The following is a 27,646-nucleotide window of genomic DNA, read 5'->3' as shown; positions in this document are numbered from 1 at the left end:
TTCTTCTAGGTCCTTGTTAAACGTTTCTTGTATTTTCTCCATTCTGTTTCCAAGATTTTGTATCATCTTTACTATCATTACTCTGAATTCTTTTCCAGGTAGACTGCCTATTTCCTCTTCATTTGTTTGGTCTGGTGGGTTTTTACTTTGCTCCTTCATCTGCATATGTCTCTGTCTTCTCATTTTGCTAACTTACTGTGTTTGGGATCTCCTTTTCACAGGCTGCAGGTTCGTAGTTCCAGTTATTTTTGGTGTCTGCCCCCAGTGGGTAAGGTTGGTTCAGTGGCTTGTGTAGGCTTCCTGGTGGAGGGGACTGGTGCCTGTGTTCTGGTGGGTGGAGCTGGATCTTGTCTTTCTGGTGGGCAAGGCCACGTTTGGTGGTGTGTTTTGGGGTGTCTGTGAACTTAGTATGATTTTAGGCCACCTCTCTGCTAATGGGTGGGGTTGTGTTCCTGTCTTGCTAGTTGTTTAGTATGAGACGTCCAGCACTGGAGCTTGCTGGCCGTTGGGTGGAGCTGGGTGTTAGCGTTGAGACGGAGATCTCTGTAAGAGCTCTTGCTGATTGATATTATGTGGGGCCGGGAGGTCTCTGGTGGTCCAGTGTCCTGAACTCGGCTCTCCCACCTCAGAGGCTCAGGCCTAACACCAGGCCGGAGCACCAAGACCCTGTCAGCCACATGGCTCAGAAGAAAAGGGAGAAAAAAAGAAAGAAAAAATAATAATTAAAAAAATAAAAAAAAATTAAAATAAAAAAATTAAAAAGTAATTTAAAAAAAAAGAAGAGAGCAAGCAAACCAATAAACAAATCCACCAGTGATAACAAGCACTAAAACTATGCTAAGATAAACATAAAAATCAGAAACAAGTCAGTCGCAGACAGGAATCCCGAAGTCTACAGTTGCTCCCAAAGAACACCACCTCAATTTTGGGATGATTCATTGTCTATTCAGGTATTCCACAGATTCAGGGTACATCAAGTTGGTTGTGGGAATTTAACCCACTGCTCCTGAGGCTGTATGGAGAAATTTCCCTTTCTCTTCTTTGTTTGCACAGCTCCTGGGGTTCAGCTTTGGTTTTTCCCCCACCTCTGTGTGTAGGTTGCCCTCAGGCTACTTTCCCCACCCAGACAGACAGGGTTAAAGCAGCAGCTGATTAGGGAGCTCTGGCTCACTCAGGCCCTGGGGGGAGAGAGGGGTGTGGTAGTTATAATTGGAGTGCGGGGCGAGCCTGAGGCGGCAGAGGCCAATGTGACTTTGCAACAGCCTGAGGCACTCTGTGTGTTCTCCCGGGGAAGTTGTCACTAGATCACAGGACCCTGGCAGTGGTGGGCTGCACAGGCTCCCAGGAGGGGAGGTGTGGAGAGTGACCTGTGCTTGCACACAGGCTTCTTGGTGGCTGCAGCAGCAGCATTAGCGTTTCATGCCCGTCTCTGGTGTCCGAGCTGATAGCCGCTGCTCGTGCCCATCTCTGGAGCTCGTTTAGGCGGTGTTCTGCCTTCTGTGGGCAGATAGGGAAGGAATGCCCTCTCCTCGGGCACCCCAAAACAATGGTCTCTTGCCTCTTTGGCAGGTCCAGAGTTTTTCCCAGACTCCCTCCCGGCTAGCTGTGGCGCAGTAGCCCCCTTCAGGCTGTGTTCACACAGCCAACCCCCGTCCTCTCCCTGGGATCTGACCTCCGAAGCCAGAGCCTCAGCTCCCAGCCCCCACCCGCCCCAGTGGGTGAGCAGATAAGCCTCTCAGGCTGGTGAGTACTGGTCGGCACCAATCCTCTGTGCGGGAATCTCTCTACTTTGTCCTCTGCACCCCTGTTGCTGCGCTCTACTCCGTGGCTCCGAAGCTTCCCCCCCTCCCATTCCCCCATCTCCGCCAGTGAACGGGCTTCCTAGTGTGTGGAAACTTTTCCTCCTTCACTGCTCCCTCCCAGAGGTGCAGGTCCTGTCCCTATTCTTTTGTCTCTGTTTTTTATTTTTTCTTTTGCCCTACCTAGGTACAGAAGATTTCCTTGCCTTTTGAGAAGTCTGAGGTCTTCTGCCAGTGTTCAGTAGGTGTTCTGTAGGAGTTGTTCCACACGTAGATGTATTTTTGATGTATTTGTGGGGAGGAAGGTGATCTCCACGTCTTACTCCTCCGCCATCTTGAAGGTCCCCCCACCCTTTTTTTAAGGTAGAGAAATGGGAGAGTGAAGGAGTTAAAGATTAGTTAGTAATGGATATAGATAATAAGTTTTTAGGTAGAAGGGAAGGTAAGAAAGCACTCTAGATAGGGTTAAGAACAGAGGCAATTAAGGATGTCCTTGTGATATTGGGAAAATGAAACCAGGGAATAGAATGCAATAAAGAAGTCTGGGAGTAGATAGTTCATCCAGATAAATAAACAATATAAGAAGGATTGGTAGCAAAGGGTCATAATTCAAACCAGGAACGCTGACATCAGTTAAAATCAGGATAATGAGTTTTACTGCAGCTTTTCAGGGATTTTTTGTGTTTCCAAAGAAGGCAGGAAACTGCCACCATTTACCTGGCTCACATCTTAAAGATGAGTAAGGAACATTTGACTAGATTATGAGGCAGGTGAAAGATGGAACAGAGCAAATGTTTGCTCGATTTTTGTAAACAACGTTGTTACTGTGATATTAGAATTTTAGAATAAGGACTTTCCTTCTGGTTTTCTTGGTCCTCAGAGTATTCCTGTTATGTGACATGTTTAAGTTATTTGAAAAAGACTTGATCTCAATAGTTGGTAGATCACAAATCATTTTTCTACAATTAAGAATAAAGCTAATAAAAATCTGTTTAAATAGAACCTTTCATCCTGATTAACTTAATTTCAACAAACATCAACCATTTATAGAAATCTTATCATGCATCACTGATGTGCAGTCATCTACATAAAAACAACAGGAAAGTAAAACATATACCATTTCTTTCTTTCTTTTTTTTTTTTTTTAATTTGGCTGCATTGGGTGTTAGTTGTGGCACATGGGGTCTTTGTTGGGGCATGCGGGATCTTTCGTTGCGATGCGCAGGCTTCTCTCTAGTTGTGGCCTGTGGGTTTTCTCTCTCTAGTTGAGGAGCGCAGGCTCTCTAGTTGAGGCACGTGAGCTCAGTAGTTGTGGCACACGGGCTTAGTTGCCCCGCGGCCTGGGGGATTTTTGTTCCCCGACCAAGAATCAAACCCGCGTCGCCTGCATTGGAAGGTGGATTCTTTACCACTGGACCACCAGGGAAGTCCCAAAACATATACCATTTCTTAGGAGATGAAGAATATATAATAACAGTGGAAGTTTTTAGCAGATATGTAATCATCATTCATCCCATGGATGATCTGTAGCATCAGTTCTGATTATGTGTCTTGTTTTGTAGTAACATAGAATTTTTCTATAGTCATAAGTGATGCTCATTCTGGATTTCCATTATCCAAGGTTCCTCCCGTTTTATGGTGGCTCACTTTGAAGAAACCACCTACACACACACACACACACACACACACACACACACACACACACACACGTAGAAGCTAAGTTTTCCTTGAAGATCTTTTAGCTTTGATTTGTGTTAGTTATGCCCAATGGTTGCCCGACTTTCTGTGAACTTCATTTGGAATTTGTGCTACTTATCAAGGTAATGTAGTGACAGGAACAGATATTGTCCTTATTTCCTATAGGACATCTGTAATTTAACTGTTGTTAAGTTTCACTTTGCCTTAAATTTACTGACAAAAATCTGAAAAATATACTTTTTTCTTTATTGTATAGGTTTAATTGAAGTAGTAGTATATAATATGATTTTTATTACAGATTAAAATATGGTAGATATTATACAAAATACAGGTGCTTAGTGATGAAAAATAGCTTTCACAGACCCCATGTTCCAGAATCTCTCATTCAAGAAATTGTTATTCTTATTTTCATAAACAATTCCATTAGAGGTGGTAACTCTCTTGTTACTTGGCCTGTAGCGGAGTGTAAGTGACCAATTAGTTAGATGAGACTGGCTGCTATAGGCAAGGGAACTGATACAGCAGTAAGATTTGTACTGTCAGATTTGTCCTACTGCTGCAGATTCATTTTTGGTTTGTTTAATTGAGGTGAAATGCATATAACATAAAATTAACCATTAAAAGTGAACAATTCTGTGACATTCACAATGTTGCAACCACCACTTGTATCTAGTTCTAAAATGTTTTCATTACCCCAAAAGGAAACCATTAAGCAGTTGCTCTCCATTTTCCCCTCCCCCCAGCCCCTGGCAACCATCAATCTGTGTTCTGTCTCTGTGGATTTACCTCTTCTGGAGATTTCATATAAATGGAGTCATACAGTATGTGACTTTCTGTGCCTGGCTTCTGTCACTTAGCAAAATGTTTTCGAGGTTCATCCATGTTGTAGCGTGTATCAGTACTTCATTCCTTTTTGTGGCTGAATAATATTCCATTGTATGGATATACCATGATTTGTTTATCCAGTCATCTATTGATGGACATTTGGGTTGTTTCCACTTTTTGGTTATTGTGAATAGTGCCGCTGTGAACATTCATGTCCAAGGATTTGTTTAAGTACCTGTTTTCAATTCTTTTGGGTATATACCTACAGTGGAATTGATGGATCATATAGTAATTCTGTGTTTATCTTTTTGAAGACCCACCAGACTCTTCCACAGCAGCTGAACCATTTTACATTTCCACAATCAATGTACAAGGATTCCAGTTTCTCCACGTCCTTGTTACACTTGTTATTTTCCTTTTTTTTTTTTTTTTTTTTTTCCTATTAGAGCCTACTAATGAGTTGAATAATATAACTTTAAAGTAGCAACTCTGCATTCATTTATCCTCCGGAAATAATGTTACAAACCGAATCCTTCCTTTCCCCCACCCCGCCCAACAGTGTCTTTTTGCATCTCCTTCTGTATTATGGTCAGAATGTCTTGTAATAATGAGATGAGTAGTGGGTAGTAATAAGGTATGTTTACATCTGAACCCTTCGATTTTTACTTTCCTCACTTTGGTGGTTCAGGCCTCACTCTGTAACGCCAGACCCCCTTTAAAACCTCCTCTCTCCCTCTTAGCCACAATAGAACTCTCAAAGCACGTTGTACCTTTCTTAGAGCAAATACCATATTCTGCCTTACTTTGCTTGAGGGCAGTGACAGTACTTTATTCTTATGTGTTCTACCTCTCAAACCCATGCATTTAGCAAAAAAAAATCTGAGGTCACTGACATTAGAAAAAAGAGATTTTTATTTCCATTTTAAAATATCATGGTTTCCTTCAGATATAACTAGATCCCGAAGAGATAATTAAAGTATAATATTACTGTAAGTTTTAATTTTGAGGCCTCAAAGGGTTGATCTGTTTAGAAAATATTAAATGTTATCTCTTAAGTAAGGATTAAATGTCCTTACTTAAAAACTAGGTTGTACTCTGTAATGACCTATATGGGAATAGGATCTAAAAAAGAGTGGATATATGTATATGTACAACTGATTCACTTTGCTGTACAACAGAAACTAACACAACATTGTAAATCAACTATACTCCAATAAAAATTAATTTTAAAAATAAAGAAAAGAAAGGTACATATATTTTTTAATTGCTTTAAGCATTAAGGACTCAATATATATGGGATTCATATATACAAACTACTATACATAAAATAGATATGCAAAAAGGATTTACTATATAGCACAAGGAAGGAATCATACCTAATACCTTGTAATAACCTATAATGGAATATAATCTGCAAAAACGCCGAATCATTATGCTGTACACCTGAAACTAACACAATATTGTAAATCAACTATACTTCAATTTAAAAAAAAGGACTCAATTTTATAGTTTGTGATAGTTTAATATTATCTTTAGATAACCAGCCCTTAGTAAACCAGGCCTGGTTTACTAAGCAAATTAAAGCTGTAAACAGTTTAAAAAAAAAAAAAACTAGGTTGTATAGGAGTTACAATATGGGAAGGATTATAGTTAGGTTGACCCTTAAAGTCCTCTTAAAGAAAGTAGATTCTGATAAAGGAAATGTACTTAAAAAAAAAAAAAAAGTAGATTCTGGGCTGGATGTTGAATGATAACTTAGACTTTCAAAGATAAAGAGGATGGTGGAGGGAGTCTGCATTTTGATCCTATTGTGAGGGTATAACCTTAGTTTTCTCTCTGACACCTCCTCTCTTCCTGTCTTTGTCCTTCCTTCCCTAGTATGTTGTATTTCATCCCTCATTTATACATTTTAAAATAAATGTTCATAAGGCATAGATATCCATTCTCATTCGTGGAGAAATGACAACAGGATTAAGATAATGAGAAGACTGTCCTCCCTCTACCAAAAAAATAAAGGCACTCCTGGATAGAATTTTGAAAAGCAGAAGTCAGTGTTTTTCTTTTTTTTTTTAAGTGTTTATTTTTATTTGTTCATTTATTTATTTTGTTTGTTTGGTTTTTACATTCCACATACAAATGAAATCATACAGTATTTGTCTTTCTCTGTCTGACTTATTTCACTTAGCATAGTACCTTCAAGGTCCATCCATGTCTCAAATGGCAAGATTTCCTCTTTTTAATGGCTGAGTCATATTCCATTTTGTGTGTGTGTGTGTGTGTATACACACACACACACCACATCTTCTTTACCCATTCATCCATTTTTTTTTTCACAACTCACACACACACACTGTATTTTATTTTTACAAGAGATAAATAAACTGACACCAAGCATTGTAAATGGATGACCACAACAAAAGCAACAATGATTGCAATTACCAGATACAAAACACACTCATACTATGTCATAATATTGACATTCAGTCCAGTAATCCTCCACTGTAACAGCTCCTTTACTTTGCAGTGAAAATTGATTTGTATATTTTTTGCCTCTGAGTCCTTGTGGGATTTTTTTTTTATTATTATTCAAACAGAAAGTCACAAAAATTATAATCATCCTCATCAGTTCACTCAGTCCCATGTAATTATTTTTTTTTCATCTTGATCTTTTGTTAGCACTTTTATGAATTCATCAGTTTTCCATTAGAGTTCTGAAAATGCTTATTCATTCAGTTCAGCACTATAGTCAGTTACCAGAAACCTGTACTTGTCAGAGTCTTTTCCATGAATTCCTTGAAGATGAAACCCTTTTATAGGAACATTTTTGCAAAAGCATCAGAGCACACCCAGAACTGTCTGTAAATGACAGAAGACTTAAAAATGACCACGGTTAAAGATTTGATGAAAGTTCATAATAATGCAATTGACAAGGAAATTTAGTTATTTCTGAGATATACATTTTAAACTAATAACTAGAATTATGACTTATAACATTATACCAGAACATATAAGATTTTTAGAAATTTCATGTAATGTCTGAAACATTTATATTAACGTATCCATACAAATAACCCAAAGAAAGTTTAGTGTTAGTTGTTTTTTTGTTTCTTTGTTTGTTTTTTTATACTGCAGGTTCTTATTAGTCATCAATTTTATACACATCAGTGTATACATATCAATCCCAATCGCCCAATTCAGCACACCACCATCCCCACCCCACAGCGGTTTTCCCCCCTTGGTGTCCATATGTTTGTTCTCTACATCTGTGTCTCAACTTCTGCCCTGCAAACCGGTTCATCTATACCATTCTTCTAGGTTCCACATACATGCATTAATATACGATATTTGTTTTTCTCTTTCTAACTTACTTCACTCTGTATGACAGTCTCTAGATCCATCCACATCTCAACAAATGACTCAATTTCATTCCATTTTATGGCTGAGTAATATTCCGTTGTATATATGTACCACAACTTCTTTATCCATTTGTCTGTCTGTGGGCATTTAGGTTGCTTCCATGACCTGGCTATTGTAAATAGTGCGGCAGTGAACATTGGGGTGCATATGTCTTTTTGAATTATGGTTTTCTCTGGGTATGTGCCCAGTAGTGGGATTGCTGGATCATATGGTAATTCTATTTTTAGTTTTTTAAGGAACCTCCATACTGTTCTCCATAGTGGCTGTATCAATTTACATTCCCACCAACAGTGCAAGAGGGTTCCCTTTTCTCCACACCCTCTCCAGCATTTGTTGTTTGTAGATTTTCTGATGATGCCCATTCTAACTGGTATGAGGTGATACCTCATTGTAGTTTTGATTTGCATTTCTGTAATAATTCGTGATGTTGAGCAGCTTTTCATGTGCTTCTTGGCCATCTGTATGTCTTCTTTGGAGAAATGTCTATTTAGATCTTCTGCCCAATTTTGGATTGGGTTGTTTGTTTCTTTAATATTGAGCTGCATGAGCGGTTTATATATTTTGGAGATTAATCCTTTGTCCACTGATTCGTTGGCAGATATTTTCTCCCATTCTGAGGATTGTCTTTTCGTCTTGTTTATGGTTTCCTTTGCTGTGCAAAAGCTTTGAAGTTTCATTAAGTCCCATTTGTTTATTTTTGTTTTTATTTCCATTACTCTAGGAGGCGGATCAAAAAAGATCTTGCTGTGATTTATGTCAAAGAGTGTTCTTCCTATGTTTTCCTCTAAGAGTTTTATAGTGTCCGGTCTTACATTTAGGTCTTGAATCCATTTTTTTTTTTTTATAGCCAATAAGGCCCTAGTAATTTCTTTTTTTTCTTTTTAAATTTATTTATTTATTTATCTATTTTTTGGCTGTGTTGGGTCTTCGTTGCTGTGCGAGGGCTTTCTCTAGTTGTGGCAAGTGGGGGCCACTCTTCATCGTGGTGCGCGAGCCTCTCACTGTCGCGGCCTCTCTTGTTGCGGAGCACAGGCTCCAGTCGCTCAGGCTAGTAGTTGTGGCTCACGGGCCTAGTTGCTCCGCGGCATGTGGGATCTTCCCAGACCAGGGCTTGAACCCGTGTCCCCTGCATTGGCAGGCAGATTCTCAACCACTGCACCACTAGGGAAGCCCTCAAATCCATTTTGAGTTTATTTTTGTGTATGGTGTTAGGGAGTGTTCTAATTTCTTTCTTTTACATGTAACTGTCCAGTTTTCCCAGCACCACTTATTGAAGAGACTGTCTTTTCTCCATTGTATATCTTTGCTTCCTTTGTCATAGATTAGTTGACCATAGGTGTGTGGGTTTATCTCTGGGCTTTCTATCCTGTTCCATTGATCTATATTTCTGTTTTTGTGCCAGTACCATATTGTCTTGATTACTGTAGCTTTGTAGTATAGTCTGAAGTCAGGGAGTCTGATTCCTCCAGCTCCGTTTTTTTCCCTCAAGACTGCTTTGGCTATTCGGGGTCTTTTGTGTCTCCTTACAAATTTTAAGATGATCTAGTTCCGTAAAAAATGCCATTGGTAATTTGATAGGGATTGCATTGAATTTGTAGATTGCTTTGGGTAGTAGAGTCATTTTCACAATATTGATTCTTCCAATCCAAGAACGTGGTATATCTCTCCATCTGTTGGTATCATCTTTAATTTCTTTCATCAGTGTCTTATAGTTTTCTGCATACAGGTCTTTTGTCTCCCTAGGTAGGTTTATTCCTAGGTATTTTATTCTTTTTGTTGCAATGGTAAATGGGAGTGTTTCCATAATTTCTCTTTCAGATTTTTCATCATTAGTGTATAGGAATGCAAGAGATTTCTGTGCATTAATTTTGTATCCTGGAACTTTACCGAATTCATTGATTAGCTCTAGTAGTTTTCTGGTGGCATTTTTAGGATTCTCTATGATAGTATCATGTCATCTGCAAACAGTGACAGTTTTAAGAAGTCAGTCTTTTTTAAGAGACAGATCACATTAGAGACTGATTACTTTGGGGACAACATTGAAGGATAAATTGAAAGGAAGCTTATTTTAGGAAAAGTGAAATTGAACAAAAATTTGTTACCACTAATTGTAATACTCATGATAGCGAATTTGAAAAATACAGATTCATGTATCTGTTAACATTTGATGTGTTTGATGTGTTTTGGAGACATATTTTGCCAAAAGTTGTCTTTATTCAATATGGTATTATTTCTCATGAACTGTAAAGTTTGATTTGGTACATTTAAAAAAATTTTTATTGTAGAGTTAAATAGCTGGAGTAACAAGCTGTGAGGTAGAAACCAAAGGTTCAAAATTCTTACACCTCATCATCTCCTATCTCTTTATGAGCCTGACCTTGGTGCAATTACTGGTTAGTCACTTAGTTAATATTCTTCACCAGTCAGTGTTGAGTTGGACTCCTTGGTCATACAATGGTATACTAGAAAGAGCAATGGGAAGAGAGGCAAGGAGGTCTATATTTCAGTCTGGGCTCAATTACTGTCCAGCTCAGTTGTTTCGGTGGAAGTGATTCTGTATATTTTCTATTTTTCTCATTTGTAAATCCAGGAGGTTTATTCATTCCTTTTGATGGTCCCTTTCAGTTTTGCCTTTTCTAAAATGTTGTATAAATGAAATCATACAGATGTACCCTTTGAGTCTGGTTTCTTTCCCTTAGCATGGTATGTTTGTGTGTATTGTAGCTCAGTTTTATCTCTTTCCTCCTTCCTACAAAATGTTGAAGAAGTATCAAATGTGTTGCAGTAGTAAATAGAAGTTATAGATTATTGCTTTTGTGTTTGAGAGGTGGGAAACATAAAGAAAGGTAGCATATGATCTGGGCACTGAAAGGAGTTGAAAAGCCTGAAACCTCTGCAAATCTGGGAAGTATGAACTATTTGTCAAGAGAGGAAACCTTTGCATATTTCATCCTTGACTGCTGACTATGAAGAAAGAAACAGAACTTCCTGGGAGATGAGGATTTGCCAATTCTTAAACTCCATGTAAATTTCACCTGTCTCTCAGCTGGGCCTTCACTGTAACTGGTGTCCTTGGAGTCACTTCTATTGATTCTCTGTCACATTCCTCATTACATATTCCCAAATCTTTTCTCTTGGCCAGAACTTTCCTGTCTTATTTGTTTTGCTGTTTTGTTTTCTTAAAATGACTACCTTTTGATTACTTAGAAAGTTGTAGCTATCTGATTTAGCCCCACCACCTTCCTCCTCATCACTTTACATTTTTTCTGTTTTCACCACCTCCTCCTTTTCTTTTGCATCTAAGAAAGAAATACCAGGAATTCCCTGGCTTTACAGTGGTTAGGACCCCATGCTTCCACTGCCGGGGGCCCAGGTTCAATCCCTGGTTGAGGAACTAAGCTCCCACAAGCCACATAGTGCGGCCAAAAAAAAAAAGAAAGAAAGAAATATCCTTCTTCTTCTCCATTATTATAATCCTCTACATTTCACTCTTAATTCTGTCTCTTCTCATATCCTTCAGGTTCCTGCCCCTTTTTGTTCTTAACATCTTCAGTGTATCTCTTCCTATAGAATCTTTCCTCTCAATCTTTCAGTAGACTCAGGTTTCATCAGCCTATAAACCTTTCCTTCCACCCTGTCTACCCCTTTGAACTACCATCCTCTCTCGCTCCCACCACTGCCAGACTTACTGGAATAAATGAGCCCCACTTACCACCTTGACTTCATTACCACCTGCTTTTTTCTTTGCTTCTTGCTCTCTGGATGTGTCCCCAAAACTTTTTGCAACTCTTTGGTCATTGTTGATGTTTTTCTTTTACTGTTTTAATATAAAAGCAGTAATTGTAAAAACCTGTATGTAAACATGTATGTATGGTTTAAGCACTCATGTGTCTACCAGTCTGGCCACAAAACAGTTACCATGTCCAGAAGGCCACTGTAGGTCCACTCTGATCATATGCTTCTACCACAGAGGTAGCCATCATCCTGAATTTAGTGTTAATGATCACATTGCTTTTCTTTCCATTTTTTTCATCTATGTATTTATTATCCTCAAATAATATATTACTTAGATTTACCTGTTTCCATTTTGTAAGTTGAATCATACTATATATATTCTATGACTGGTTTCTTTTGTTCAACATTATGTTTTGGGGATTCATCCAAGTTGATACATATATCTGGAATTCATTTTCATTGGATATATAATCCCATTATATGAATGTATCACAATTTTTCTATCCATTCTATTACTGATGGACATTTTCATTGTTTTTAGGCTTTTGCTATTATAAACATTACTGCTGTAAATAATTTTGTACTTATCTCTTGATGCATTTGTGTGAAAAAGTCTCTAGAGTATTTACTTAATAGTGTAATTGCCGAACTTTTTCCAGTGTTACTCAGTACTGCCAGCCACAACCAATTTTCCAAAGCGTTAGTACTGATTTATACTGGTATCAACAACAGATGAGAATTTCACAGTCTCGCCAAAACTTGCTATTAACCAACTTTGTAGTTTTAGCCAATCTAGTGGGTGTAAAATGCTATCACATTGGGATTTTATTGTATTTCCCTAGTTTCCAAGGATGTTGATTATCCTTTCTTGCGATTGTGGGCCGTTTATGTTTCTTCTTTCGTGAAATTCTTGTTCATTTCTTTTTCCTGTTTTATTTTTCTATTGGGTTTTTAAAAAATTGATTCATAGGAGTTTTTTGTGTGTTCTGGATACTACTCCTTTGTTGTTTGTATGTATTGCAAATATTTTCTCTTTTTCATTAATTTTACATAGTCCTTTAATGAACAAAGCTTGTAATTTTTTTTTTTTTTTTTTTTTTTTTGCTGCCCCGTGCAGCATGTGGGATCCTAGTTCCCCGACCAGGGATCGAACCCACGCCCCCTGCATTGGAAGCGCGGAGTGCTAACCACTGGACCACCAGGGAAGTCCCCCGCTTGTAATTTTTAAAGTAGTTAAATTTATGTCTTATCAAGTTTGGGGTCATGATAAAGAAATCCTTCCCTTTAACAAGGTTATAATGATATTCTCTTACATTGTCTTCTAAAAATGTAATAGTTTTGCACTTCACACTTAGGTCTTTAATCTTCCTGAAATGTTCTTTTTCTTTTACTTTTTATTTATTTATTTTTTTTGGTATGGTGTGAATTGATCTACAATAATTTCATTTTTTCCCCAAATTGATACCTAGTTATCCATTTGTTGAAAACTGCATCCTTTCCTCACTGAGTTGCAGTACCACCTCTGTCACGTTTCAAGTGTCCAAAGATATGTGTGGCTTTGTTTCCAGACTCTCTTTTCTGGTCTGTTTGTTTATCCCTGGACTAATATCACACTGTCCTAATTATTATAGCCTTGTGATGAGTCTTGATATCTTGATAGTGCAAGTCCCTCTACTTTTTGTTTTAAAGAACATGTTGGCTCTTTGCCTTTCTATTTAAATTTTAGATTCAGCCTGTCAGTTATACACACGCCGCCCCGAGAAAGAGAATGAAAGAAAAGAAGAAAGAAAATAACTTGTTGAGATTTTGATATGAAATTGCTTTGAATCCATAGATGAATCTGGGAAGAACTGATTTCTTTACAATTTTGTCTTTCAATAAGTGAGCCTTTATTTATCTCTTCTTTATTATTTTAAAATAAAGTTTTATAATTTTCTGCTTATAGGACTTGCTGTAGTTTGAGAGATTTATTCCCAGGACTTTATATTTTCGAAGTGCTATAGATAAAATTGTTTACATTTTTTTTCATTTGGTGTATAACAAAGGCAATTTTAAAATAGATTTTGTGTGTTGCAACCTTATTAAACTGTCTTATTCTGATAATAGATTGTTATATTCCTTAGGATATTCTATATTCATAATCAAATTATCTAAGAAGAAAGTTTTATTTCTTTTTCCCAACTTATCTGTTTTCTTGCCTTATTTTGCTGGCTAAGCCTTCCAATAGCTAACACCCTTATCTTGTTCCTAATCTTAAAGGGAGTGCATTTAATGTTACTCTTTGTCAAGTTGGAGAAGCTTCTTTCTATTCCTACACCTAGAATTTTTATCATAAGTGGATATTGAATTTTATCTAAGCATTTTTCTGCATCCTTTGAGATGATTGTATGATTCTCCCCCTTCAGTGAATGTAGGTAATCATATTATGTGAGTTTCTTTTAGCCCCAAACCAATCTTGCATTCTTGGAATAAATGCATCTTAGTCACAATATTTTATCTTACTAGATTATTTTCGTTATTATTATTTAGGATATTTCCATATATTTAATGAGTAAAGCTGGCTTGTTTTTTGCTTTTTCTTTTTTCTTTTTCATACTTGTCTTTGTCAGGTTTTGGTATCAAGGTTATGCTGGCCTCATAAAATGTTAGGAAGTGTTTCCTTTTTTTTAACCCCATTCTGGAAAAGGTGTATAGGATTGGAATTAATTTTTCCTTGAATTTTTGGAAGCAAGCAGAGTAAAATTGTCTAGGCTTTTCATTTCCTTTTTGGGGTGATTTTTATCTACTAATTCGGTTTCTTTAAATGCTGTGGGACTCTTTGGCTTTTTTTTTTTTTCCTTCTTGAGTCAATCTTGATAAGTTATAGTTTCTAGAGAGTTATCTGTTTCTAAGTTTTAATTTTATTGGTTCACAATATCTTCTTTTTGGTTTCTGTGACATTTTTTGATTGTGCCCTTTCTGTTATCCTTAAATTATTTGCTCCTTCTCTTTTATTTTATTTTAACTTACCAGATGTTTGTAAGTTATATGATTCTTTTGAAAGAACCGAGGTGATGTTTCTGTTATGTGTTTTTCCCCGTATTTCATTAATTTTTAGTCTTACCTTTATTAATGCCCTTCTTCTGTTCTCTTTAGATTAATTTCTTTCTTGTTTCTCAGTACTTAATCCTTATCTTTTCTGTACCATTTGATCATAGTACTAAACTACCCTGTCCTTGCAGCTCTCTCTTCTCTGGCTCCTGAGGCACACTGGTCTTGAGGGGGTTGTTTCCTACTTTTCTAACTGCTTCCTCTGACTCTTTGTCTTTACATCTCCTAATGTAGGTGCCCTCTTATCTTCAACCTTCTTTTCTCTATAGGTGGTCTCCAGCCTACCATGATTCGAACTTAGGATTTTTCAACTTTATGATGGTGCAAAAACCATATGCACTCAGTAGAAACCATACTTCGAATCTTGAATTTTGATCTTTTCCTGGGCTAGATGCTGGGCGGCAGCAGCAGCCACAGCTCCTAGTCCACCACATGATCAGGAGGGGAAACAACCAATATACTTAGAACCATTCTGCACCTATGCAGCCATTCGTTTTTCACTTTCAGTACATTATTCAGTAAGTTACATGAGATAGTCAACATTAAGTGTTCTGAGCACATTTAAGGTGGGTCAGGCTAAGCTATGATGTTCTGTAGATTAGGTGTGTTAAATGCATTTTTGACTCATGATATTTTCAATTTAGAAAGGGTTTATCAGAATGTAACCCCATCGTTAGTTAAGGAAGATCTATACATATATCCATTCTTAATTAATAGCCATTTTTACTCTCCTAATATCAACTACCACTTCTCTGTGAGTGAATTTAGGTAGAATCAGGGACCCATTCCTTGTCTTAGCTCTTCCACTAACCAGCTATGACATCTTGAGCAATTGATTTAATATCCCTTAATCTCTGTTTCTTCACCAAGGAGGTGTTGTATACAAGATCTCTGAAGTTTACCTCAGTAATACTGTTCTAGTGACAACCTTATAAACTCTTCAGCTCTGGCCTCTGTCATTTCTAAATTCCTCTGGATCACCTTTCTTAGATGTTTTATTAGGGTTTCTCAAACTCTATACTATATCTTATGTTAAACTTCTTATGTAATTCACCCTCTCCCCCAACCTTTTAATTTCCCTGGTTGCTCCTTTGGATGTTGCTGTTTTCTCAGGCACGCATTTGGTTTTGGCTCCCAGCATCCCTGTCTCCATACTGTCTTCATACTCAAGTCTGATTAGGGTGCATGTGTGTGTGTATCTGTTCCCCTCTCCTTTCTTTAGCCCAGATTATGTCGTTATGTTCTACAAGAATGATTTCTATATAATGTCTACTTTCTTCTACCTCTCACCTCCCAATGGAACCTCAGCACCTTAATTTAAAAAAAAATACCTGCCTTAGACCTCTGCTTATCTGAGTTGTTGTCTAAGTATTTTTTTCACCAAACCATGCTTTGGATACCATACCTTTATGCCACCCCTCCCCACCCCCAAGAGGCTGAGCCAGGGCACTTAAATAGTATTACCTGTAGGATACTGGAGTAGGCTTTGTAGCAGGGATACCAGAAATCAGTCAGTCTTGCATTATATAGTTCTTTGTGATTTACAAGAAGCTTGTTATCATTTTATGAGAACTTGAAAATGGAACCAGTGTGTGGAATTTTTATGGTCTCCATGAGAGTGAAATATTTGGTTCTGGAAGGCATCTTCATTTGATGATATGTTAATCTCTAAGTGCTTGTCTCTGTTTTTCAAAATCTTATCTTCTTTTAGCGTTGTTGATTTATTTAATATATCTTGAGCATGTTTCTCTAATGGTGCACAATCTTAAAATCTTGATGTTTAAGTAATGATTTCCTGCATCAAGATAGAGACAGCAGCTAATGACAAAATGTGCAACTTTAAAATAGTGAAACTTCTCTATGTGGCTTATGGAAGTGACCCTAGTTACCTTAAATTTTATTTCATGCTAGTTTCTCACTACTTGACACAAGCATGTACTCTTTTAATTTCATTAACTGTATATGTCTAAGTAGTTCTATATTTCCTATCTATGAGAAATTTTAGGAAAAACCATAAGAGAACAATCACTATGGGATTTTTCAAGGAGGTGAAATATATGTACACTTTTTTAGTAATTATCTCAAAGAAACCTTAAATAGCTCTTGTGAGTCATGTGATCTACCTAATTATTCTATTAAAGTGATACATTTGCTAGCAGTTAGCTAGGATATATAATGGCAGCAGTTAGCACCCTTTTAGAAATACTGCCTGAGGTTTCTAACTTGCACTGGTTTAACTGGTCTGCTCTATGTGCACACACACAGGGGTGAGGATGAGAAGATGAGGTGTTCCGGTGGCAGGAAATGGAAGCGCAGTACCATGTTCACATGACTCAGTGATTCTTGCAGGTTCCCATAGTCTGTTATATTTTATTCAGTACAAAGTATTCTGGTTATTTCTAAGGAAGAGCTGGATAGAGTCACTTAAAAACAATGTATTATATCACTTAGAAAATATTTCTGGGTATTAAGGTGGTATGTCTTTCCATAGATTAGTCCTATTCTAACATTAGATTGCAGCATACGTGGTTAAAGGCACTGGCATAACATTTAGAAAATTATAATGATAGCAGAGCCCTTGCTAATTAGATGTATGCCGCAATCTATACTTTGGGATTGAAGAAATTAGTAAAACCATTTTGTTTATCTTGTAAATGATTGCTTTTACTGTCAGATTGTCATTTATTAAGGCATTTTAAGTTAAGTGTAAATTCATCTTGGTCTTGGCAAAGTCACCTGTGAATTTCTTCTGTCCAAGCCAAGTACTGAGAAGGGAGAGACTAGAAGAGAGCCTTGGTACCCCCTTAGAACTCTGTCTCTACCAGTCTTCACGACAGTATAATGATGATAATCTCTTCTTCAAGCCACCTTAGGTTTCATGCTTGTTCTGACCCCACTTGCTCCAATCACTGCTTTCCCTTCTGAACTAACACAATCTTATGATTGTAATTCATTATTTATAGTTTTGTTTCTGTTTCTTAAGCTTTATCTGTGTTCATGTACTTGTCCTACAGTACTACCTTTTGAAGAAAAATCATTTTACTCTATTTCCTTGTTCTTTTGAATCTCTTCTCCTCCTTGGAGGTACTTAGAAAAATGCTTATACAAAATAGGTGCTTGATAAATGCACCTGTTTAAGAAAAGTCTGGTGCTTATTTCAGTTTTTGTGTTTTTAATAGTTATATTATTTTGCTTGCTTTCTAGGCACACAAACCAATGGTCTGGACTTTCAGAAGCAGCCTGTGCCTGTTGGAGGAGCAATCTCAACAGCCCAGGCCCAGGCTTTCCTTGGACATCTCCATCAGGTAGAATGTTCTACTCAACCGTATGTGAGAGTAAAAAGTGGAGGCATGGAATGCTAGGGCCTGGGGAATTGATTTCAGAATGTGGGACTGTTTAAGTTGATTAAAACCTGGTGCTATCAGCATCTAATCATGTCATTCTGAATGGTTAGTATGGAATCCTATAGCTTAGTTGACTGTATAGCTATTGACCCTACAGCTGTGTGAACAAAAGAGTTCCCTGTTACAAGCAGAATATATTTATAACAACTGGGTTACTGTTTTTGTGAGTGTGGTCTGTGGTGGCTGACTGAAGGTAGTAAGTGACAAAGTCATCCAAAATGATATAGCCCCCATTGCCTGAGACCTGCTATGTAAGGCTCTGAGCTCACAGCTCATAGCCCTTCTTTAAAACAGTTTCAAACCATTTTGATTAGGGCTACTCAGAGCCTTTGCTTGACTGTGAACCCCCTGGTTTGGGGTTCAACTTTATTACCCTTATGTTACATGAATTTCTCCTAAGTCTAAAACAGGCTGTGGATTCTATTCATCCACATTTTAGCTTTAAGGTATAGGGAAAGGGAATATAAAAACAAACATTGACTCCCCAAGAGTTTTGGGATGTGAGAACTGGTTGAAAATGGAAAGTAAATAAAACAATGAAAACATTTGGGAGACAGATTATCAGAGTGTCTCAACCCCTTGATTTATGTTAACATAAATCAAGATTTATTTATGATAAATTTATTTATGACTTATTAGAGCAATACTTTGCATAACTTGGTGATCTTTACCTCAGATAAACCCTAGAACCAATTTAGTGTTCAAATTGTGTTGGTCAGCAGTGTTGGTGGTAGTGACTTTAGTGATGGTAGTACCTGATGGTATTAGTGGTGGAGGTTCAATGAAAAGCACATATGGACATAAAGTAATAGCTATTCAATAATTATTTGTTGAACAAATGAATGAATGAATGGTAAAATATATGGGAATACAGAGGAAGAAATGATTAACTCATCCTGTATAGTCTAAGACATTTATCGTAGAGAGGATGATTTTTGAGCCAAGTTTTAAAGGTTGTTGGGAGCTAGCTAAATGGAGTTGTAAAGGGATGCTCTCACTTTTTATTTTCAACTTTCTATTTTGAAAACTTTCAAATCTACAGAAAAGTTATAACCGTAGAACAATTTTCAACCAAAAGCTCTTCATCTGGCATCACTAATTGTTACTTTATTACCATATATGCTTAATCTGTGTTTGTGTTTGTGTTTGTACACATACGTTTTGTGTGTGTATATATATGTCAACTTGTCCCATTATTGTGATACTGAATTTGATCATTTGATTAAGGTAGAGTCTCAGATTTGTCTACTGTAAAGGTAACTTTCTTCCTCATAATTAGTAAATAATGAGGAGATACTTTAAGACTTGTAAATATCTTGTTCCTCAACAAACTTTTACCCAGAAACATCATGATTTAAATAAAATCACAAAGAAACTTTATCTCCTTTAAATCTTTATACCTGAAACTCTTTCCTCTGGCTCTTTGACTGACTTCTTAGCCTTTGGTCTTAAACATACTATCTTTTCATATAGTTCTCCCTTGGTTACACTATGTCTAAAATGTGTTCTCCAGAAATCTCTGGATTTTGTTCTGTTTTAGGTGCTTTTCTTCTCTTTTCTCTCTCTTTTTTGTTTTTTTTGGGGGGAGGGTTCTTATTTCAACTCACAGGACTTTCAGTTTAAATAAAGGACACATCACTCAGTTAATTTTAGTTAGCTCTGAACTCTATACTGATCTCCATACCAACACTTATATTTAAGTTCAGGAAATCTTGATGCTGTGTGGTAAATCCAAAATGGAACTCTTATCTTCACGTTAATGACACTACCATTTTCCGAGTCTTCCAAATTTGAACCTGGAATAATACATGACTTTTTTTTTCTTCACCTATATCCAGTCAGTTGCCACGATCCTATGTAGCACCTTGAAATACTTTTCATGTTTCCTACTTCTAATTCCCACTGCTGCCATTCTAGAGTTGGTTTCCATTTATTCTGTCCTAGTTTGTATAACAATCCAGTTATTTTGTACAGTGTTGCTCAATTTGGATTTGTCTGATGTTTCATCACAATTAGATCAGGTTATATACTTTGGGAAGGAATACACTATAAATAACGCTTGGTTCTAACTCAGTAAAACATACATTTGTAGAGGCTTGTTGATGACAACCTCTAATGATGGATGTCAACAGTATTAGACTAGAACTTCCCCGATTTCTTTACTTAATAGGTCCAGCTCGCTGGAACAAGTTTACAGGCTGCTGCTCAGTCTTTAAATGTACAGGTAAGCTGGGACATGGGATTATGGATCAATTTTTCTATTCATTTTTACCATATTTTTCTAATTTTCTGTAATGAGTATGCCATAATTTTATAATGAAAATACTTAGAATTATTACTTTTTTTCGTACTGAATCTCATAAAGATTTAAATAATGATAATCATTGCCATTAATGAAAAGCCATTTTATATTATGCCACTGTGAATGTCCAAAGGTGAACAAGAAAAGTCTACTTTCAAAGTTTTATATAAGTCCGGTAAAAATGTTTCTCAGTTGTACAGCCATAACACATGCCTAAACACAAAGCCAAAGAATACCTTAAATGTCCTTTTGTTTCCAAATGTCTTTTCATTTATCATTTTTCATATCTTAGGAAAACACTATAGTATAGGAAAGAGCACTGGAATGAAAGACAGAGGTCCTAGGTTTGAATTCTCATTCTGCCACTAACTAGCTGTTTGAACTTTGGCAAGTCACTTAACCTCCTGGGGCGCATTTTTTTCTTATACAGTTGGCCCTCCCTATCCCTAGGTTCCACATCTGCTGGTACAGAGGGCTGGCTGACTGTGAGGGACTTGAGCATCCACAGATTTTGGTGTCCATGGGGGGTCCTGGGACTAATCCTCTGTGGATATCAAGGGGCAACTGCATGTATTTAAGTGGGGAAGTTTAGGAGATCGCCAGGGGTCCTCTCTGCTCTAAAATGTTGTGAGTTTGAGGATTGCAATTAAACATATTTATAAACATTAATGAGCTTCATACAGTCAAAATTTTGAAGACAACACTTAAATCTGGGTGCTTTGTTTCTATGAACCATATGGTAAAACGTGCAAAGTTCAAGTATTATGCATGACTCCATAATATTTCAATCAACCCTGCTGCTTCCTTTCATTATAGTGTTTAGGTAACTAACAGTCAAGAGGAAAAAACAGTATTCTGGAAGGTTGATTTCAGTGTTGCTAATGACTAAAGACCTTGGGTTGAGCATTCCATGAAACCGAGTAGAGTATGGACCTAGTAACACATGGAGACAAGAAGAGAAAAGAAAAGGAGATAATGTGACCTTCCTTTCTGAGAGAGAGGAGGCGGAAAATTGCCTTGGTTGCCATGGTAAACTTTCATCCCTTAGAGAGATGTTGGCAAACAGGCTGTATCTCCAGTGCGGAATGTTTACAGTCTTGCACTGTAATTATCTCTCAATGACTGGCAGAATTAATCAGAGCCTTTATGTTAATTAGCCTTGCTGCAGTCCCCAAAACAGGTGGTGGGAAATATGCAAATCTTTGCAGAATTTTCATTCTCTGCATAACCAGTTTTAATTACCATAAAATTTTCTCTCAGTGCCCCTTTCCAGGAGTATGTTCTCTTTCCCTCTTGACTGCAGCATTTTCCCTCTAAGTTTGTGTGTTACTTGATGGGGGATGCTAAATTTATAGTTCTTCAAAATATTAGACGAGAAGTTCTGTGGGTCAAGTAATCAATTTATAAGATGGTATATAAGGAAGTTTTAGACTGACCACCAAAGACATGTCAAAATATTGGAATGGAGGGTCTGTCTAATGTAAACATAGGTTGAAATTGTATTCTTCACTTACTCCTTATTTCCAGAGTTGAGGATTTGGGTTTGTGAAAAATTCTGTTGACTTGTGGAGGACCAAATTATTTTTTCTTCTTAAAAATTATAATTGCACCTTTGCTGATATTGGAACAAAAAGTCTGAAAACTTAATACGTAAAATTAGGAAAATACAAAGGTTTAGAAGAAAGGAAAAGAGTGAAATCAGAAAACTCATGGATTAGATAAGTCTGTATTGTAAATAATTCTTAAAACATGGAATTGTGAGTACATTTTTTTTAAATCAACTATTTTAAATCTTTTATTCCCCCCCCCCAACCTCAGTCTAAATCTAGTGAAGAATCGGGGGATTCACAGCAGCCAAGCCAGCCTTCCCAGCAGCCTTCAGTGCAGGCAGCCATTCCCCAGACCCAGCTCATGCTGGCTGGAGGACAGATAACTGGGGTAAGTTTTCACTGAGAGATTTGTAACGAACTTTCTCTGTGTCAGAACTGCCACTGGGGGGCTTCCCTGGCGGTCCAGTGGTTGAGACTTTGCCTTCCAGTGCAGGGGGTGTGGATTTGATCCCTGGTCAGGGAGCTAAGGTCCCACATGCCTCACGGCCAAAAAACCAAAACATAAAACAGAAGCAATATCGTAACAACTTCAATAAAGACTGTAAAAAAATGGTCCACATCCAAAAAAAATCTTTAAAAAGAAAAAAACTGCCATTGGCCAATATCTGATTAGAACTGTTGGCTGTAGCAGACAGTAACACGGCTGTGCCTGGCACTGTTATGTCTTTAAAGGAACTTCCTGCACCGTGAGCAGCTCTGAGAAAGGAACTATCTTTGTCACGAGTTTTCAGGGTATTTTTTCTTACTATTGCAGATATGCTCCGGGTAAACTAAGGACTTTTTAAAATTCACGTTTCAACCGTTGCTTCATCATGCAGTGGCGTCGCGATCCCATGGTTGAGACAGTTACAGTGATGAAATTGTAGTTGTCAGTTTGGAGTTACAACATCACTGCAGAGTAATGGATTAGTACCTACAAAAGAAAAACATTTTAAGTTACCGTATAGCGTTCTAAAATGAAACCTCTGATCTCGTATCCTGGCTCTGTAGTTTACTGTATTGGCTAATTACTTCATCTCTCTGGGCCTCAGTTTTCCTTCAGTTAAATGAAGATGTTAATAATACTTATCTAACAGTATTGTTTTAAAGATTAAGAGTAATAACATACATAAAACTCATAGAACAGTGCTTGGCATGTAGCAGCATTCAATAAATGTCATCTGTTTTTATCGGTAGTAAATTGGCCTGTGCAAATATATTAAGCTTTTAACTTTTCAGCTGTCTTCGCTCTGAGACATCATTAAAAATATTTTTCCAATGTTGAAAATTTGTCTATTAAGTTATCTTTTTGGGGGGGGTCGAGAGGAGTGGTAAGGAAGTTATTTGTTATTCAATTCACATCATGTCAACCCACAAAATTTTTTATTTCCTTCATTTCAGTTAAGTTTGTTTTGGCAGTGGTGGAAGGCTCTTTTAAGAACTGTTGCAAACTTGTTTACAAAATCCCATCAGTAGAGATTAATATATGTTTACATATTATATAAAATATTTATAAACATGTATCTCGAAGCGTATTGGGTTTTTGAATGATTTGATTTTGATTCTCATATCTCTAATGCACAAACTGTATCGCACCCTTTTTGAAAGAGGATTGTGCCATTAAGTGACTGTACATGCGCTTCAGAATATTCCTTCTTGGTTTGATCAGAACATGTCACCAAAAAGAAGGTAGAACATAATTATCACTTTAAGTGTGTTTGAAATAAGTTGCATTGTGAAAGCAAGTTTAAATCTTCAAATACATTTCCTGTTTTCTTTGGGTTTTGTTTTGAGTGACTAGTGTTTACAATAGTTGGAGACCCTTGGGATTCCAGGTTCAGAGTGGCTGGAGCTTCTATTAAACTTGGGCATTAGGATTCATTTGCATGTAAAGAGAGCGGCTGTCACCACCTGTTTCACAGAGATAATGTGTTGGAAAGAGGATGTAAAGTTGCAGAGACCCAATGCTTTCAATAACAGAAAAGGCTGTTGGGGAGGAGGCTGTAGGGACTTGGAAAAGAAACAAATGGACCTCATATTCTTTAGTCATATCTTAGGACATAATGAAAATGATGGAATATGGCAGGGATTCATGCTAATGGGAAGCAGCTGGGCCTTATCAGTTCTTTCCTGGTCAGATCCAGCATCCTTGTTCCTCATTCATCTGACTAATCACTTGCTGTTCTGTTGGGTGTAAATTTCTTTTCATATCCTGTCAGCATTGATTCTTTTTTTTCTTGCTTACTAGTTAATTACTTTTTTGCCTGAACCCTAGGGCCTTGGACAAGCTTGAATGATTAAGTCCAGAGTGAGGACCACCATTTTAATTTAAATGGTCTGCTGGTACTGGTAGCTTGATGGCTGATGAACATTTTTAGCCTCATGCTAGCCATGTGAAGTTGGGTAGCTAAGGTTTAATACCACGTGAGTTGCTTACTTCAAAGCAGTGGCCTTGCATTAGAGGCCAGTCTCCTTCAACCCTTTCCGACTGTTTGTCCTGATTTTGTTTAGCTGACTTTGACGCCAGCCCAGCAACAGTTATTACTACAGCAGGCACAGGCACAGGCACAGCTGCTGGCTGCTGCAGTGCAACAGCATTCCGCCAGCCAACAGCACAGTGCTGCTGGGGCCACCATCTCAGCCTCCGCCGCCACGCCCATGACTCAGATCCCCCTGTCTCAGCCCATCCAGATCGCACAGGTGAGTGAGTAACTCTCATAGCTGAGGCAGGAAGGGAGGAATAAAATGGCAGGTTTTCTTTGGTATTAAGCTTACTTTCTGATTGTTAGTGTGAGGTAAGTGGTGTAGCCTTCTTACCACTGAACTAGAAATATTACATTTGTTTGCTTATTTGAGTTGATATTATAAACACATAACTGATTATTTGAATAACTGACTGTTTATATTAAGTGGCAATTCTTGAATAATTGGCTGGCATATTTCTGAAGCAGGGGATTACTGTATTTATTTTAATTAGCTAATTACAGCAGGCATGGGTTCTTTCATGTGCTCTGCAGTGAATGCTGCCACCCATGTGTGAGAGAAACTGCACATCATCTTTCTGCTAGAGTGATTAGCTCTGTGCAGAATTTCATTAGAGTGTTGTTTGGCTTTAATTTTCGCATTTTAGGGCAAAGTATCCAGAGATGATAAAAGTTTATTTAAGAGGCATAGACAGTTCTACCAAGGAGGAAAAAAGGTAAATGAAATCCTTTATCTCAAGGAGAGGAAAAAAGTATAAGTAGTCATATCAGTGAAATGTATGAAGAGTTATTATGAGTCTAGTGCAGATAATTATCTTTATCCCCCCAGAGAAGGCTCAGAAATAGACTTAAATTGTAGCTAGAGTTTGACTAAACATTAAAAAAGAACCAATTAACTAAAAGTGTACAGAATAGTTGTCAGGCTAATCTTTATGACTATTATATACAATCTTTATCAAGATCATGTTTTTATTTTGGCCATTTTTTTCATCACCAAATAAATGTTTTTAGTGCCTAAGCTGTGAGACTCTATGTTGACATTATTCTAATAAGATAATATACATGTAAGCATGTTGAAAATTGTAAAATACTAGGCCAATATAAGCAAGTTTAATATGTTGTAGATCAGATTTTTATATGGATAGCTATTTTTTTTTAATTTTTACACTGATTTCTCAGTTGAGTTAGATAGGCTGGTGCCACATTTCATGAATCATTATAAATCTTTTAATTTATCGATGGAAGTTCAGATGTAGCACTCTCAATTTTTGCTTAACAAGAGAAAACTCTAATCAAACACTTAAAAACTCAACATATTCTTTTCTCACTTGAGAGAAAAACCCATATTGGTCTCTGCATGTTAAAAACACAACCATAAGCATTTGTTCTGAGGGAATTTTAAATAACTATTGAAAATTAGATATAGCATAAGTCACGACACAATATATGCCCACAGAAATAACAAGTCCTTGTAGCAGCTCCAGGTTTCTTCACATGCTTTGTGAATGCACCCAGAGCACATCCTTGTTGGGAGTTTATAAGAATGTCAAATACTGACTCTTAATCTTTATTTGGATGGCAGAATTCATCATCTGGGAACCTTAAGATTAAGCAAGCTTTTATTTCAGAGTCTCCAATCCATGTTTTAATCCTAATTTTTTAGGATCTGCAACAACTGCAACAACTTCAGCAGCAGAATCTCAACCTGCAACAGTTTGTGTTGGTACATCCAACCACCAACCTGCAACCAGCGCAGTTTATCATCTCACAGACGCCCCAGGGCCAGCAGGGTGAGTGCCTCCTTAGAGCTTATTAGTGGTACGGTACACCAAGGCTGTCCACTTGGGTGACATACATGCTGACTACTGTCATTTTGGCCCAGAAGCTGTCCATTAGAACAGTGTTTCTATTAAATTTTATTTAACTTTAAGCTCAGTATTCATGTTGAGAAAAATATTTTTTTTGTCATGCATACCTAATTATTGAAGGTCATCCTTCACTGCCTTTCATCTGTTTAATCAGTAAGCAGGACCATGAGTTTGGCCAAAATTCTAAATTAAATTCTTCAACATGCTGAACATACGTTGGATAAATTGCTTCTATGTTTTGATAGTTTTTCATGGGAATGTGTTCAAAGAATGGGCTGAGCATTGTAAGTATACGCTTCTAACAATCATTTGTTTTCTTTTAAAGTTTAAGAAGGAGAGGGTGTCACGTTAGAAACTGTGCAAATTTTGTGAATTATAAAAAATATCTTCAAGGCCTTTTAGTGCTGAATATTGTTGTGTTACTGCTGTATAAAGTTCAATCATGTTTGTGATGGAATCAGTATAGACAGTATCAGAGTATCAAGGCTTCAAGGAACATTAGTGCATCTCTATTGATTCCTCATTATTTCTGTTTTTTAGCCTTTTTTCTTCTTGATCATTCATTCCAAAATCTTTTATTGTATAAATAACCTATGCCACTTTTAATGGATAGGATAGCCTGCCCCTTTAATGAACTAGATAGTTCTCTGTCCCAGCATATACTAGCTGTTTCTAATGGCTTCTGGGTTAAGAAGTTGAGCTTTCTTTTTTTTTGGAGTTTCAAGCTGCTTCCATTTAGAATACTTCTTCACTTTCATCCATTCCTTGGTAAAATAAAGAATTGGCCAATCAGAGAGGTTATTCAGGTTACACTAAAGACATCTACCAGTTTTAGTTTGTTCCATATCTTCTTGCCCAAATTGTATTTAACAAGACTGAATTTTAGGCAAATAAGACATTAAGAGTTTTAAGACCAGTAAGACTATCAGGCGATCAGTTGGAAATTTTCACTTCACTTTCTCATTTTTTCTTTTGACATTTGTTCAAGGTAATCTTTAACGTTTGACATAACATGTTTGTGTTTTACAGGTCTCCTGCAAGCGCAAAATCTTTTAACGCAACTACCTCAGCAAAGCCAAGCCAACCTCCTACAGTCGCAGCCAAGCATCACCCTCACCTCCCAGGTCGGTTTTCTTCCATGAGGGTTGCTTTCTTTTATCCTGTTGTCTTGAGACTCTTTGGGGATTTGTTTAACTTAAAACCACAACCCCTTAATAAAAATACTTCAAATAGTTTTCAAAAACTCACCAAAGTTTCAAAGCTAGGCTTATCAGCTTGATAAAGCAGTGCTACCAAATTGATGTAGTCTTTGAAAATCTTCAAGGAGTCCCTATTTTCTTATATTTTCATAAAGAATAACTGTGTTAGCACCAAATGAGTAATGAGTTCTGGCTGTTTGACCACCCTCCCCACCCTGATATTTGGCAGTAGAGATT

The 27,646-nt window shown here is 37.2% G+C and overlaps 1 protein-coding gene across 3 annotated transcripts in view; it reads left to right on the top strand.

Moving 5' to 3' along the window:
- POU2F1 (POU class 2 homeobox 1) overlaps positions 1-27,646 on the top strand; it is a 170,861-nt gene that overhangs the window by 106,377 nt on the left and 36,838 nt on the right. Inside the window, exons 3-8 of one of the 3 annotated variants that reach the window (XM_061183141.1) lie at positions 17,769-17,869; positions 20,139-20,192; positions 22,089-22,208; positions 24,371-24,559; positions 26,006-26,132; positions 27,240-27,334. In XM_061183141.1, coding sequence (XP_061039124.1) covers positions 17,769-17,869; positions 20,139-20,192; positions 22,089-22,208; positions 24,371-24,559; positions 26,006-26,132; positions 27,240-27,334 — 686 coding nt within the window. The remainder of the gene's footprint in view (positions 1-17,768; positions 17,870-20,138; positions 20,193-22,088; positions 22,209-24,370; positions 24,560-26,005; positions 26,133-27,239; positions 27,335-27,646) is intronic. The other 2 variants (XM_061183142.1, XM_061183143.1) reach the window with 2 other exon arrangements.

Source organism: Eubalaena glacialis, chromosome 3 (assembly GCF_028564815.1).
Source record: "Eubalaena glacialis isolate mEubGla1 chromosome 3, mEubGla1.1.hap2.+ XY, whole genome shotgun sequence".
In the NCBI taxonomy this organism is placed as follows: domain Eukaryota; kingdom Metazoa; phylum Chordata; class Mammalia; order Artiodactyla; family Balaenidae; genus Eubalaena; species Eubalaena glacialis.
This window is presented reverse-complemented; position numbering and strand designations above follow the sequence as displayed.